Here is a 16909-nt window from a genome sequence, read left to right on the forward strand (position 1 = left end):
CTTTTAGTCTATACTTTAAATGTGTTAACTGTATTATGTCTTTATATCTCTATTCAAGAATAAAATCTTTAAGAGTTTCTGCTTTTTTCTTGGTATTCATTATTTGGATAAACAATTGACTTTGAATAAATATTATTTGTTGATGAAAAACTATTAGGATAAGTTGTGCTTAATTATTACTTCTCTGTTCTATCTTTGTAGTATTTTATGGCACCACTAAAAAGATTTCTGACAGCAGCAGAATTTGATTCAGTATTCATCAACATTCCTGTAAGTACAAAGATGCTAGCTAAAGTTGTATTATAAATTATACATAATATATAAGTTATAAATTATATATAGTATATAAATATACATTATAATATATATAAATTATACATATATGGATCATATATATTATATACACATTATAACATGAATTATATATACATTATATATAAATTATATATAATAATGTATATAAATTACATATACATTATAATATGTATAAATTATATAACTTATAATTGTGTTATAAATTCTATGAAATCCCTGTCTCTTTTTGGGTTCCAGATTCCTATTTTAATATTTTCCTCTATTCTTTAGGAATTTTAACTCTATTTTTTGCTTCCTGAGTTCTTATATCCTTATTTTCCAGAAATAAAGGATATGTCATATCTTCAACCAAAGTCAGTTGAGATGCAAGCCGAACACGCATGGATAAGATTCATGTATTATCCTTAACTGCTTGTCAGGAAGAGGTGGTCTGAGTCAAGGAATCCCTGGTGCCACCTTCTGTCTGTCCTGTGGGATCCTCCTTATGCCTCACTCCTTGCTCTCTTGCTACTCCAACCCTTCAACCCTGTCCTATAGACACTGTCCTGAGGTCATCACTCTGCTCTGTGGTGCTTGCTTCGTCCACTTCTAGCTATACTAACCTTAACTCCCATCTCTGAAATAGACTACTTCCTTATGATGTAAGAATCCATTTTAGTGGTTCGAGGTGAGGAGCTTTTTTCCACATACATGTAAGCATTTTGAATTTCAGACCCCCTTAGAATTATCTTATAATCTTAAAGGATAGTTACCTAGAAGCATTGAAACAAACCAAATGCTGTGCTAAGCAAGGGCAGACTAGGCAAGATTCAAGTTCTTAAACCTCTCAAACTGACTTGGGTTGTAATAGCTCATGGATACACTATAAAAGCTTTTGTGCACAAGCTTGCTTGTTGTACCTAAAAGTTCCCTGCTCTTTTGGATCTGTTACGTTCAGTGTTGATGTGCATCTGTCAGTTAGCGATTATTGTTCTTGTCCCTGATTTTGGCCAGATGAAGATACTCTCATTGATTCATAGCATAGCAGGAAGAAAGATGTCACCACAACAGGTGAATATTTAGCATAAAGCAAACCGCACATTCTGGGAAGCTGAGGATCTTGACCCACCTTACCGCTGTCACTGGAACAGAGGGCACATTTATAGTCCTTAATCTTACGGCTTCAGCGTGCTCTCCAGCAAATGGACAGGGCCAACATATTCCTGTTTCCTTCCCACCCTGCTAAGGAAAGAGCCTGTGGTGAAGTCAGTGTGTGCCCCAAGGTACAGGGGAGGGATAATGGGAGAAATGGTACCTTGATTAGAATTTCATTTCCTGGCTGTGATGTGTATTTACTGCCTGACTGAAAATTACTTGCTTATCAGGAAAAAAGTGAAATCCTGACTTCTGAATTGCTCTAGCAAACTGCCTAGTACAATTTATCTGCTCTTTATTTATGCCATTAGTTGTCTGGTTTCAAGTAATTTAGTGTGATTATTGTTAGCTTAGCACCGGGACACCACTAATTGACCAACGTGCAAATCTACATTTTTATGTCCTAAGGATGTGAATCATTACTTTATTCCGTCAATAAAACATTAAGCACTTGGATAGTTTTATTTAAAAAATTAAAGTGATTATAATGAAAACGAGTGTACATATTTTTATACAAGGAATAAATTACCCTTTAATAAGTAGTGAGATAATTTTCCCCCCCACAGGACACTGACGATTCAAGTCTGATCTGAAACTACTGTTTTCTCTGTACTTGGCCTGTCAGTCTCACCCTCCTCTTCCTTCCTCTTCCCTCCTCTTCCCTCCCCTTCCCTCCCCTTCCCTCCCCTTCCCTCTCCTTCTCTCTCCTCCCCCCTCTTCTCCCCTTTCTCTCCTCCCTTTCCCTCTTGCACTTCCTCCTCTCTTTATCTGTGGTAGCAGGTTTCTATATATTGAGGGCATTCAGCATATCCTTGAATAACAAGTCTAGCACCGATATGGATTTTCGGTTTGGGTGATTTTTTTTGGGGGGGGGGGCCTGATTTATAATTTCCTTTGACATGCTTTTTGTTTTTGTTTTTTTTCTTTCCTAAGGAACTTGTAAAAGTTCATCGGAACCTAATGCAAGAAATTCATGATTCCATTGTACATAAAAATGACCAGAACTTGTATCAAGTTTTTATTAACTACAAGGAGAGGTAACTTTTAACTTTTAAATGTTGTGGCTATCAGTTTGTGATTATAGTGAGGGTTAGTATTAAAATTGCTCATAAATAGCTATTACCTCTGTCCATTAAGATAATGCCTGCGTAATAATTAGAACATGGGACAGTTAATCTCAGCGAAGTAGTTTGAGTTCTATATATGTATCAAGAAAAAGGAAAAAAACAAAAACAAGGATCCATAGTTTTGTACTGTAAGTCCGAAGGTTCAGGTTCTTTATCAGACCCTTTACCCCTGAGTTCTGTAGTTTTCAGGAAGTCATTTTAATTCTCTGAGCCTCCTTTTCTCCATCTGTAAATATTAGGGGTAGATTAGCTGGTACCTGTTATTGTTCCCACTCTCATATTTTATAATTCTCTCTTTAAGGCACTTACCCCTTCTAAGTTTGGGGAAAAAAAAGTCTTCTGAACAACTCATGTGAGTTGAAGTATTAAGAAATTTCACTTAAGATGTCATTCTTTCTTGTTAAATCAAGCACTTGTAGTTCCTAGTGCTAAGAAGTGGCTAATGAATTGCTTTGCATCAACAACAGTTGGATAAACATGAGCTCATTAGTGGTTTTTTGGGTCCCCAATGGAGAATTAAAAGAAACAATAAATTACCCAACCTTTCTGTAAAATATCTATATTACTTCAAAGTTCCCCATCCTCACAAGGCCTCACACTCCATGTGGTACAAATTCTCTTCCATCCCGCACCATTTAGGCCTCTCGTTCATTCCCAATTTCAGATGGTGTGTTTTCCTTAATTAAAAAGCAGGAAAGACCAGGAGGTTTATTAATGAGTGGAGACATGAGTAGTGATTAAATAAAATTGTAGTATAAAGTAAAACTATTTCTGAGTGTGCATAAACAGTAAAAAGTTGATCTTTAATAGGAACATAAACAGAAATTTTTTTTAAAGATTTTAATTTATTTAGTTGACAGAGAGAGATCACAAGTAGGCAGAGAGGCAGGCAGAGAGAGGAACAGAAGCAGGCTCCCCGCTGAGCAGAGAGCCCGACTCGGGGCTCGATCCCAGGACCCTGGGATCATGACCTGAGCTGAAGGCAGAGGCTTTAACCCACTGAGCCACCCAGGCGCCCCTAAACAGAAATTTTTAATTTTGCTTTTGTAACATTCATGTGTACTCCAAGTTCAGAGTCATTAAGCCAGTTTGTAAAATCTACCTGATAAAAAATGTATGTGGAATTAATCACATTCAAATTTAGAAATAAATAATAGCCTTTTAATAGTAAAGTATGAGTGACCCTTATTCTGCGACTGTACATGTGGTATGTGTTTAAGAGAAATGAGGAAGCGGAGGTTTGGAGAGATGACAAGTGGTTTGCCCAGGATCACATAGGTAGTTAGAAACACAGGACAGGTGAGATTTGCTCTGATTCTCTCCAACTGTGGCTGTAAATATGTGAGAATTCTGTCTCTTCCCCTTCTACTTTATTCTGGCTTTTTTCCCCTGCAAATCTCTCTTCTTTTTCCCTTTCAGGTTGGTTATTTATGGGCAGTACTGCAGTGGAGTGGAGTTGGCCATCTCTAGTTTAGACAACATTTCTAAGACAAAAGAAGATGTAAAACTGAAATTAGAGGTACCTGTTTATTTTTTGTTTATGAAATAAAGTAAGAGAAACCTCAAAGCAAGGGGAGGGAGATGGCAGATGGGCACAATGAATGGGTGAAGGGGAAAGGGAGGTACAGCCTTCTAGTTATGGAATAAATAAGTCATGGAAATACAAGGTACAGCGTAAGGAATGCAGTCAGTGATACGGTAATAGTGATGTAAGGAGACAGATGGCAGCTGTGCTTGCGGTGAACACAGCATCATGTAGAAACTTGTCAAATCACTAAGTTGTACACCTGAAACTAAGGAAACGTTGTCAACCATATCCCAAAAAAGAATAAGAACAAAAACAGATGTATTCCTTTTGAGATCAGTGCAATAATAAATTCCCCATGTATTCTAAATATAATTTCATGTCAAGTTTATAAAATATTTTCATAGCTAGCTCTATAAAATAATGATAGTAATAATATAACAGTAGTAGAATCTACAACTTATGGCTCTGTTTTACATACATTGTCTCGTTAGATCCTTATGACTCTCTGAGATGTGTGCAATTAATTTTCTTCCCTTATGGATGAGAATGCTGAGGTTCAGAGTCATTTGCCTATGGTCACCTAGGTAGGAGGTACAAGAAAAGTAAGATATATGAGAGATAATGTACATGTAGCTTAAAAATGGTTATTAGAAATACAAGACATTTAGGATCAGGTGTGTTAAAAAGGGCATGAATATTGCCTATAAGAGAGAAGATGAGACAGACATAAGTAAGATTAAGTTGTTGTGTGACAACCAGTAATTGGGCTCCATGAGTAAGACTGATCACTTCAGTATGGGTAGAATGTGGGAAATTTCTCTGGAGAGGTAATATTGGAGTTAGGTCACCAAAAAATGGGGTGAGTCTTGACAGGTGAGGTTCTAAGGGGAGCATTCTGACCAGATGGGTTGGGAAATTTTGAGAAATGGAGAGTAGCCAGAATAAACAGAGCACATGGTAGCAATGAAAAATAAATCTGGAGATTGTGTTAAGTTTTTGTGTTTTTCTTGTATATCATTTTTTTCCCCCACAGGAAGAGTTTGCACTTTCAAAGAACTTTTGCAAAAGATTATTTATATGTTATATGAATTGTCACCCCAACTATATTTTCCATATGTTTGGATTTTCTTTTCTTTTTTTTTTTTAAGATTTTATTTATTTATTTGACAGAGAGAGAGATCACAAGTAGGCAGAGAGGCAGGCAGAGAGAGAGGGGAAAGCAGGCTCCTTGCTGAGCAGAGAGCCCGATGCGGGGCTCGATCCCAGGACCCTGAGATCATGACCTGAGCTGGAAGCAGAGGCTTAACCCACTGAGCCGCCCAGGCACCCATGTTTGGATTTTCTTAAATGTTGGGTAGAGATACATCATCAACTCTTAAATGGCTGTGTTTGGCTTAGTTGACTCTCTAGTGTCCCCTTTGCTGTCTTTGTTCAATTTAGCAATGAGGTCAGGTGATGAAAGGGAAAAAAGAGGCACATGATTTTCAAAATCGAACTTTGATTGTTTTAGCATATTTGGTATGGTTTCATAACTCCCACAACAGGGAACTATTGTTTAGAAAGTTTACACGTCAACAGGCTCTCGAGTAACCATACTAACTCTCTATCATGGATCTTTTCCCCTGACTTCTTGTAATCCTCTGATGATGCAGACTTTATGTATGCTGGTGGCTTGAATCACCGCTGAATAATAACCCGACACCCTCTTAGTGTAAAGGGTTCCCTCTGCTCTTGGGAGAACAGAGCCTCAGAAGCATAGAGCTATAAGCCACCTTGACTCAAATTAAAATATGATGGTAAGATAAAACTTTACAACTTACACAACTAGTTCTTAACTAGTTGAGCAGTTTTTTTTATTTTTTAATTTTTTAATTAATTTTTTTTATTTGAGAGAGAAATTGAGCACAAGCAGGGAGGGGAGGGAGAACCAGGCTCCCTGCTGAGCAAGGGGCCCGATGATGTGGGGCTCCATCCCAGGACCCTGGGACCATGATCTGAGCCGAAGGCAGATGCTTAACAGACTGAGCCACCCAGGTGCCCCATAGAACAGTTTTGTTTTGTTTTTGTTTTTTGTTTTAAACAAAGGTATAAAACTCTGGCTCAGGATGGGAGTCTACAAGTTGTCAGTCAAACCTCCATTATACTCAGCATTGTTTGGATGTTCCTCTCTCTTCCTTCAGAGTCACTGTCAAAGCCCTGCCTATGACCTGCTCTGGCAACATAGTTTGTACGATAGATCACTCTCTGACTGAGGGAAAGAGAGAACCTCCAGCTGAGTTTGGAAGGCTCAGGGCAAGGGGCTGCTTGCTCTCCTTTTTTGCCTGAAAAGTCGGTACTTCTGACCAGGGTCCTGATTTGCAAGTATTTATCAGACACTCACTGTGACACCTCAGTAGATACTCTTTGCTGGGACTGTCCTGGCATGACAAAGGGAAAGCTACTCTATTCTCCATGTGTCTCTGCCTCCTGCATGCCTTCAGTATTTTTTGTGTTTTTTTGAGCAAGCATGAGGGTGAGTGGGGCAAGAGGTAGAGGGAGTGGGAATGAGAGAATCTTAAGTGGGCTCTAGAACCCTGAGATCATGACCTGAGCTGAAATCAAGAGCTGGGCACTTAACCGACTGAGCCACCCAGGCAACCCAGATCTTCAGTTTTGTGGTTATTTTTGCTCCTGGTGATTTTTGTCTTCTTTTCTACTTTGGAACCATGATAACCTATGGCAAAGGGTAACAGAGTCTCTTTGTCTTGTCCTATAAGCTAGCGCATCCCTATTCCTTTATTATCTTCTCAGTTAGAATTGAAGTTCAACTAATAAGTGTGTGACTTCTACCCTTTATTTACTTTCAAAACTGATAAGCATTTCACTCCTCAGACTCAGACCCCAGTTGTAGGAAATGCCAGCAATGTTTGTTGCTGTTGTTTTTTACTTCCTGAGCATGTGACTTAGAACTTCAAGGAACTAATTCTTTCCCCAACAGTTTTAAACTGACTTCTATAACATAACAAAGTGAATTTTTAAGTATAACATTTCTCTCCCTAAGACTATGTTAAGATCACACACAGACACACACACACACACACACGTATATATTAAGATACAACCTCAATTCCAAGGAACTTAAAATGCAACTAGGGAGATGAGACTCATTCATTATAATAATCTTAACAGTTTAACCTCCTATTTGAGACCCATGATCCAGAACTCTCCACAATCTGTAGAAGCAAGAAATCAGTTGACTTTGTTATTCTTCTCAGTGAACTGCAGCAATTGACAAGACATGAGCTAACATGTCCAGATGTGTCCCCAGTTCTTGGTTAAGACCTATAGTCAAATACTAATTAAGTTACTATGGTCATTAGAGCTAATGGTGTTTACTTTATAGCTCCTGATAATATATCCTTCCATGTGCCAGAAAAGCTAAATGTGGGCAACGTGGAAACAAACTCAGTAATAGTAATTTTATGGAAATTTGTTGTTTTTTAAAACTAGATCACAGGGGCGCCTGGGTGGCTGAGTCATTAGGTGTCTGCCTTCAACTCAGGTCAGAATCCCAGCGTCCTGGGGTTTGAGCCCTGCATCACATAGTGCTCCCTGCTCAGCAGGGGCCCTGTTTCCTCCCTCTTCCACTCCCCCTGCCTGTGTTCACTTTCTCGCTGTGTCTGTCAAATAAATAAAAAAATATTTAAAATAAAGTAAAAATTACATCACAAATATGTGAGAAACAGTAAAATCAGAAAAGCAACTTGTTCAAGGTTACACAGCCAAGACTTGATTTGAATTCATGCTTTGATATTTGAGTACTTTCCTCAAAGTCATAGTTAATGGCAAAAGAATGGACACAAGTCAACACTATTTTTAGATAAACTTTTAAGAAAGGAGAGTGTGGGATTAAAAAAAAATTAGGCTTTTGAAACTTTGAATCCTGTTAAGTTTTATACTTTAGCAAATATTTAGTCAGTCTTTCCATTTCATTCAGTTTCACAAGTATTTATTAAGCAAAATCTAGGTTCTTCAAGCTGTAAAAGATACATTGTATCTTTAACTGTACAGCAACAGTTAAAATGCCCACAAGGCACACAGGGAGAACACAATTTCGATTGGGATTATCACAAAAGGCCTAGATGTATAGTTCTTGAAGAGGATGAAGAATCTTGTTGGAAACTGGACCAAATGCATGGTGGTTGGGGAGAACAGAATGAACAAAAGGCACATGACCAGTTGGATGAGTAGGGACTTGTTCCTGATGCCCCGCCCACAGGCCAGCTAGGGGTGATTAGTAGAAGGTGGAGCTGTAAGGGTGAGTAGAATGAGACCCCAGAGGGCCATTAGAGAAAATAATTTTCATGCAAAAAATAGTTCTGCTTAATGAATTGTTTTAGAGTTGAAATGCTACAAGGTTTATTTGTCTTTTTTGGATTTTAATTAGAGGATTATTGAGGAGGAAAATAACGATATTTATTATATAATAAGAGTTTTATTTATGGCCTCTGCATCTTTTAATGCTTGCTTTATGACTTCCTTTGATAAAATTAACAAAGTTTTTAAAAAAGTTTTAAAAAAACATTTCATTAGGAATGTTCCAAAAGAGCAAATAATGGAAAATTCACTCTTCGAGATTTGCTTGTGGTTCCTATGCAACGTGTTTTAAAGTATCACCTTCTCCTCCAGGTATGTAACTTAAAACTGTCAGTTTGGTTATTTGTTCATTTATTCATTTAACAGAGTATTCATGAAGCATCAATTATGCTCTGTATACTCTATGTTTGGGCTATATCCCCTTATGATTTTTCAATGGTTAGTATAGCTTAGCAGGAAATAACGGAACAGCTGGAAAATTTTTCTTTTTCTGTATCTTCCACAAAGTCACTTTTTGTGTCCTTCCAATAGAACTGACTCCAAAAAAACAAATGAAGAACAACAAAAAACAAGGCAAAACAAAAAGATCCCTTTAACCAGGTCTTCTTTGGTTAGCAGGAATCATTTATTAGACTCTCAGTGCTGCAAAACCCCTGATTTTTGGCAGGTTAAGTGTTTAGGACTTTTTGCCTTATAATCATAAACCAAAAAAGAATTCTGTCACATTCCGTGTTGCTTTCTGCTATAATAAATTATAATAAGACTACATTTATTTTGAAGTGATTCTTGTTACAACCACAAAGCTTATGGTTTCCACAGTTAGTCCTCTAATGAGGGTGGAGAGTCTTATAAATTTAATTTGATAGCTGTACCAGGAGGCTCATTAGTTCTGCTCCAAGGAAATGTCTTACAGTATTAGTCTGTCAACTCTGCTGATGCTTGTGAAATGTCATTTTAGAAAGATCTACTACCTGTATGTGAAATATAATTTTGAGTCTGCTGCGCTTTATACATCTTGTATATTAAATTCCTTGAACTGTAGTTGCAAAATTATTAGTCATCTCTATTTTTGTTCTACTGAGAAATCAGAAAAATTCAAACCCTGATTATTTCTTAAAAATGCATTAAAACATTTATGAGACCTAAACTCAAAGCAACTTAATCAAATTGGATTTTATGAAAAAATAATGAGGACTTAAGCAATCAGTCTCTGAGACATCATGAAACTAAAAACATGTCCAAAATAAGATAGTAATTTATTTTGTAACTTTGGAATAGTCAAATATCAATTGAAGATTTTAAAAGGTGCAGTTTTCAAGAAACATGTGTTTTGGTCATTTATAAAGTTCTAGAGAGACTTTTATAAGTTTAAAATATGACTATACTTTTTTTGCAATTCAGCAGGCTTTTCTCCTTAATCCCTCTTGGATTGTTTTATATTTTAAATTTCAAAAGAATGTTTAGTTTTGTGTATGGTGTAAGAGAATGGTCGAGTTCCATTCTTCTGTATATAGCTGTCCAATTTTCCCAGCACCCTTTATTGAAGAGACTGTCTTTTTCCCATTGGATATTTTTTTCCTGCTTTGTCAAAGATTATTTGACCATAGAGTTGAGGGTCCATATCTGGGCTCTCTATTCTGTTCCATTGATCTATGTGTCTGTTTTCGTGCCAGTACCATGCTGTCTTGGTGATCACAGCTTTGTAATAGACTTTGAAATCAGGCAACGTGATACCCCCCAGCTTTCTTTTTCTTTTTCAACATTTCCTTGGCATTTTGGGTCTTTTCCGGTTCCATACAAATTTTAGGACTGTTTCTTCCAGCACTTTGAAAAATACACAAAAATGAACTCAAAATGGATGAAAGAGCTCAATGTGAGACAGGAATCCATCAAAATCCTAGAAGAGAACATAGGCAGTAGCCTCTTTGACCCGGGCCACAGCAGCTTCTTTCAAGACACATCTCCAAAGGCAAAGGAAACACAAGCAAAAATGAACTTTTAGGACTTCATCAAGATAAAAACCTTCTGCACAGCAAAGGAAACAGTCAACAAAACGAAGAGGCAACCCACGGAATGGGAGAAGATATTTGCAAATGACACTACAGACAAAGGGCTGATATCCAACATCTATAAAGAACTCCTAAAACTCAATACCCAAAAGACAAATAATCAAGTCAAAAAGTGGGCAGAAGACATGAACAGACACTTCACCAATGATGGCTAACAGACACCTGAAAAAGTGTTTATCCTCATTAGCCATCAAGGATATTCATATCAAAACCACACTGAGATACCACCTTTCATAGTTAGAATGGCCAAAATTAACAAGACAAGAAACAACAAATGTTGGAGAGGTTGTGGAGAAAGGGGAACCCTTTTACACTGTTGGTGAGAATGCAAGTTGGTGCAGCCTCTTTGGAAAACAGTGCAGAGGTTCCTCAAAAAGTTAAAAATAGAGGTATTAGCATTTTACCCAATAGCCAAACTGTGGAAAGAGCCGAGATGCCCTTCAATGGACGATGGATAAAGAAGATGTGGTCCATATATACAACAGAATATTACTCAGCCATCAGAAAGGATGAATGCCCAACTTTTGCATCAACATGGATGGGACTGGAGGAGATCATGCTGAGTAAAATAAGTCAAGCAGAGAAAGTCAATTATCATATAGTTTCGCATACTTGTGGAACACAAGAAATAGCATGGAGGACATTAGGAGAAGGAAGGGAAAAATGAACGGGGTGGAAATCAGAGGGGGAGACAAACCATGAAAAACTGTGGACTCCAAGAAACAGCCTGAGGGTTTTAGAGGGGATGGGGGTGGGGGGATGGGTTGGCCCAGTGGTGGGTATTAAGGAGGGCACATATTGCATGGAGCACTGGTGTTATATGTAAACAATGTGTCTTGGAGCACTACATTAAAAACTAATGACGCACTGTATGGTGACTAACGTAACATAATAAAAAGTAATAACAAAATATTTAGTTTTATGATTTTTTAAAATAGGGAAATATTTATTTGGGGTAACATATAGATTAAAAATTCTAGAAATGTTTTTCTATCTTGATAGTGTGGAGTAGAATTTGTCTAATGTTTAGGCATTTGTTACATTAATGTGGTATGAATTTGAACATTTCCTACTTACTGCTGTACTTTAGTGGGGAAATAATTTTTGAAATACTTTATGGTTTGAAATCACAGATTTATAAAATTAGAGTATTTGAGAGTAGAGTATTTGAAACTTTGAGAATAAAATTGAAAATAGAAGTAAGAAAATATTACGTGGACAAGTTTTTTATACTTAACAAGTCTGATGGCTGTAAATCCTCTTTATAACTAGAAACACTACTGGTACTAAATTCAGCAAAAATTTTTGAGTGTCTCCCCTGTTCAACACATAGTGTTAGGCATTCATGATATAAAACAGCTCTTGCCTTCCCAGACTGATAAAGCTCACTGTTTAGGTAGGGAAAATGAAATGTAAGCTTCCGGGTGCCATACAATGTGATAGGTACGTAAAAAGCATGGAGGGAGTACAAATAAAGGCCTAGTTAATTGTGCCTGGGGAGGCTGGGGATTTCTGGAGGCCTCTGTCATAGAAAGCTTCACTGAGAAGTGATTCTTGAGTTGGTTGTGAAGGGAACAGTAGGAGTTCAATAGAGGCATCAGAGAGGAAGGGCTTTCTAAGGAGAGCAAATAGCATGCCAAATGGCATCAGACATGAGAACATATTTTGAGAATTGCAGTTCATTTAATGTGGATAGAATATGGGTTGTTTGGATGGAGTGGAGAGAAATTGAGAGAGATTTGCAGAATTCAGACCACGAAGGGTCTAAGAGGTACGGTTGATGACCTGAAGCTTTTGTGGGCATCACAGACGTCTAAATAGGATAGGGACAGGATCCAGTTTATATATTAGAAACCTAGCTCTGATGTCAATAGAACGAATAGATTGTACTCCAGAGAGGCTACAAGTCAGAAGCAAATTTAGAATAACCCATGTGAAAAAGAGTAAGGACTTGAACCAATGTAGTGGCAGTGAGGATGGTTTCCAGGGGTAAGATCAGAGTCAGTATCGCTAGAAGATAGGAGCACCTGGGACACTTTTTAGGTTTTGGCTTAGGTGATTCCATTGGTGGGGGTGTCCTCATTCAATAAAACAGAAACAGGAACCAGAGCAGGGTTGTGAGTGAAGGTGCCTTAAGTTTGGAATTGTTGGGTTGGATGGGCTTGTGAGATACCCAGGTAGAACTGTTGAGTTGGACAGAAGATTCTGGGACTCGGGTGTGCGTTCTGGGTTTGAGCACATTTCTTTGAGAGGGATTGTCTTATTAGGTGAGCATTGACGTTATAGAGATGATTGTGATAGAATTTGTAGAGTACGTGCAGTAAGAATAACAGAAGACCAAGGTGAAAATCTAGGGAATGGTAAATTTCAAAGGTACAGATAAAGAAGAAAGTATGGGAGACGGGTGAATCAGCAGAAATTTAGGATGGACTAACCACCACCAACAAAAATAGCAACAAACAAAAGATCCTAATGTTCCTGAAGCTAGGAGTAGAGGAGTAGTAGGAGTAGTAGTCAGCAGAATCAGTTGACAATGAGGAGATCTTTCATGACATTTGGGAAGGATGTCAGTGTAATGACGGGGGATAGAATTTAGGTTCATCTTTGAATGGAAAGTGTTTACAACCATTGTCTTATATCCTTTTGGTGTCTAGCTGGTCTTCTTATAGTTTGAGATTTTTTATGGAAATAGAACCTAGTTAAGTTGCATCACATTTATTATATTATGGTGCAAATAGTGATAAAAATGGCTTATTTCTTAAAATGTTTTCTTTCTCATATTTTGGTTTTAATTGTTGAAAGTAATACTGAATTGTGTCTTCCAAATAGGAATTGGTCAAGCATACCACTGATCCTACTGAGAAGGCAAATCTGAAACTGGCTCTTGATGCAATGAAGGTAAGGCAAATGTATCATTAACTTCGTTGTATTTTTTATTCCTGCTTAAAAACAACAGAATACAAACTGCTAATACATCTGCATAATATGCTGATATATTTTAATATATAAGTATTTGTATAGTTTTGTATTTGGTGGGGAGAGATAGGTACTTTTTAAAAATTTATTAATTAATTTATTTATTTTAAAGGGAGAGAGTGTACGTGAGTTGAGGGAGGGGCAGAGGGAGAGAATCTTCAAGCAGAGTCCTGAGCTGAGCACGGAGCCCCATGCAGCCTGATGAGGGGCTCGATCTCACCTGAAATCATGACTGGAGCCAAAATCAAGAATTGGACACTTAACTGACTGAGTCATCCAGGCACCCCAGAAAATTGGATATATATTTTTTAAATTTTATTTATTTGAGAGAGAGAAGAGAGACCACAAGCAGGGGAAAGCAACAGAAGGAGAGGGAAAAGCAGGCTTCCTGCTGAGCAGGGAGCCTTACACGGGGCTCGATTCCAGGACCCTGAGATCATGACCTGAGCCAAAGGCAGAGACTTAACCCACTGAGCCACCCAGGTGCCCTGAGAACTGGATATTTTTAACTGAAATAGATATCCTTGCATGGATTTAATTGTTAGACAAAGATACATAAAACCAAGAGGTGTATTAAAATAACTTTTGTTTTTTATGAAAGTATGACAACTTTTATAACCACCAGGAATGATTTAATATAGTGGTTTTATTTCACATTCTTTTTGCGGTTACTAATAGAACCCTGTTGGCTTGTGCAAGCAGCAGGTCAGCTGGTGACTTCAGAACACTGGCGTGACTTACTTTCCTCAAGTGAGGCTCTCTGCCAGGTTGACCTTCATGGATGTTGTACATCAGCACAGGTGGATTTCAGTTGGGGTCTCTATTTTTAGGTAAATCTGAAAATCAAGAGCTACAAGTAGATAAAGGCAGACTTTTAAACATACTGGGCAATCTGTAACCCTCCAATTTCTACATTGTGCTGCACGTTGACTTTGAAAGAAATATTTGCTCCTAACTTAAAACGTAAGCCAATATTTGTTTTCAAGACAAAATGGCGATGTGACTCTATCAGAACGATGCTAATGGCTTCTCTGCGTCCCTCTGCCAGGGTCCGTGAGGGCTCTGCTCTTCGGCTGATTTCAGGAGCCTGTCAGGAACCATCACACAATTATTTGTTATTCTTTTCCAAAGTCATACCAAGTTTCCAATTTTTAAAGAAATCCTTTATAGATACATCCTATGAAAAGTCAGACTTTCATTTAGAACAAAGTTAGGAACTGCTTTTTTGTCCGAGGTCTGTTCCTACTGTTGCAGATGAATTTAAGAGGGTAGAGAAAAAAGAACACCCAGAAAACAGGAAAATCTAGAGCACATATAATAAAAATAGCTACTTACAGTATGGAAAGATTAGCTAATGTTTCCTCAAATATGAGAAAAAGACATTTTAAAGTAGGTGAAGAAGGCACGTGGAGAAACGTGTCCCGCATTGTTTGTTGGCTTTTAATTCATTTCAGTGCTCTGAGGTTTTTCCATCCTCTTTGCTTCTCCTTCATTAACTCTTTAAAACTGAACTGGCGGCCTGACTGAAAGCTCTCCAGGAACTAAGACACCAACTGGTTGCAGGAAACAGTCCTGCTGGACTCACTGTCTTACTTTTAGTTACTTTTTTCTCCCTGCTAATCCTTCATTATTGCACTATTGACCTTATTCAAACCCGTGTAAGAATGTGATTCTCTCAAGGTCGGTTATTAACGTGTCTGGAATTTGCATTCTCCTGACCTAGTTTCCTTTTGTTGTTCTGCATGGTGGCAGATTTTGTTTGTTTTTGTTTTTTATCCCTGCTCTTCTCAGAGGTGAGGTGAATGACAGCGCCTTCGTCTTCCCAGCTGTACTCCAGACGCCTCAAAACCTGCTTTTCGGTTGCAGCTTTGATTGATTGGATGTTCGTTTTATTGTCTTTGAAAAGTTATGGTGATTACTTTTACCGCTAATGAAATTAATGGTGTGTTTTCTTTCAAACAGTTTTCGTCTCTTCTCCGGTCTTATCCTGACTTCTTTTTATACCCTTCTCTTTATTCTTTAGGACTTGGCACAATATGTGAATGAAGTGAAAAGAGATAATGAGACCCTTCGTGAAATTAAACAGTTTCAGCTCTCTATAGAAAATCTGGTATGTAATTATCCTGCTATCCAGCTTCCCTGACTCACAAATCAGAGGACATTCTACAAGTTGTTTTTGAAGAAAAGATAGTTTACCTTGAAGTTTCTGCTGTTGTAGGTTTTTTTCTGGTTTTTGTTTGGCAACACCCACATGGCTATCTCATGGCACCTGTGAAACGTGTGTCATTGTCTAAGGACTTTCTGCCTTTGCTTGTCCCTCCCTCTTTAATCACACTAGGCTTCTTCCCTTGGCTGTACAAGTTCAAACATTGGAGTTTTTTTTTTTTCTTTTTCTTTTCTTTCCTTTACCCCACACATACTCATGGCTGATTCCTGTTAATATATCATTTTATATATTTACTGGGTGACTACTGTGTGCCAGACATTTTCCTTGGGGCCAGGGCTATAACTATGAACAGCAGGGTCTCGTGGCTGAGGAGGCAGTAAAAAGACGTTTAAAAATGCTCTACTGAGATCCGTGCTGTGAACAGGGTGAGGCAACAGAGGATACTAAGGAGAGGCCTCATTTAGATGAGATGGTGAGAAAAAGTCCTTCTGAGTCATTTGCCTCTTGAACCTGAGGCATAAGAAGAAACCAGTGGTGCAGAGATGTGGGGGAGAGGATTCCAGACAGAGGCCATAGCAAATGAAATGCCCAGAGATGGGCCGGAACCTGGAGTGTTCAAGAGGTTGAAAGGCAAGAGTGGTTGGGTGAGTGAGGGGCTCTGAGTTGGGAGAGTGGTGAGTGGGAGGACTAGTTTCAAGAAAGAGCTGGTGGAGGCCTGGATGGAGCTATGGGCAGTGAAAATAGAGATATACCTATGAAGGAAAGACTCTTCTCTTGGTGGAGCAGTTTTATTGCTGCTTTCTCTGAAACATCTTTTCACGTGTATAGTCACGTCCCCCTTTCAGGACCTCATCCGCCACCTCTCCCGTCACAGAAGCCTCCAGCCATTCCTTCACTTCGTTGTACCTCCAGATGCTGGACTTCTCGATTCTGTCTCTTTCCCAACCTTGTCAGTATTGCCGTTGCCTTCAGGATATAGGCAACATTCCTTAGAGTGGTATTTAAAGCCCTCAGTGATCTGGGCTTAAACTACTTTCCTGAACTCATCCAGCCAGTACCTGCCCACATACTTTGCTTTGCAGCTCTCCTGCTGTGTTGTAAGGCCTCTAATTTGCCGTACATTTTTATCATTCTGCCTTTGATGATAATAGAGTCAAAGCCTAGGATGTCTTCCCATTATTTCCTATCAAATTCCTTCAAGATCCAACTAAAATAATTCTTTCCCTGATCTCCCATT

At 38.3% G+C, this 16909-nt stretch overlaps 1 protein-coding gene across 2 annotated transcripts in view; it reads left to right on the top strand.

Annotated features, from left to right (window-relative positions):
* The window catches only part of VAV3 (vav guanine nucleotide exchange factor 3), a 363312-nt gene that overhangs the window by 182717 nt on the left and 163686 nt on the right, over positions 1–16909 (top strand). For both annotated transcript variants that reach the window (XM_080800645.1, XM_080800646.1), the window contains exons 7-12: positions 202–270; positions 2383–2486; positions 3996–4095; positions 8677–8772; positions 13359–13427; positions 15529–15615. In XM_080800645.1, the coding sequence (XP_080656771.1) occupies positions 202–270; positions 2383–2486; positions 3996–4095; positions 8677–8772; positions 13359–13427; positions 15529–15615 (525 nt within the window). The remainder of the gene's footprint in view (positions 1–201; positions 271–2382; positions 2487–3995; positions 4096–8676; positions 8773–13358; positions 13428–15528; positions 15616–16909) is intronic.

This window comes from Martes martes (assembly GCF_963455335.1).
Source record: "Martes martes genome assembly, chromosome: 4".
In the NCBI taxonomy this organism is placed as follows: Eukaryota; Metazoa; Chordata; class Mammalia; order Carnivora; family Mustelidae; genus Martes; species Martes martes.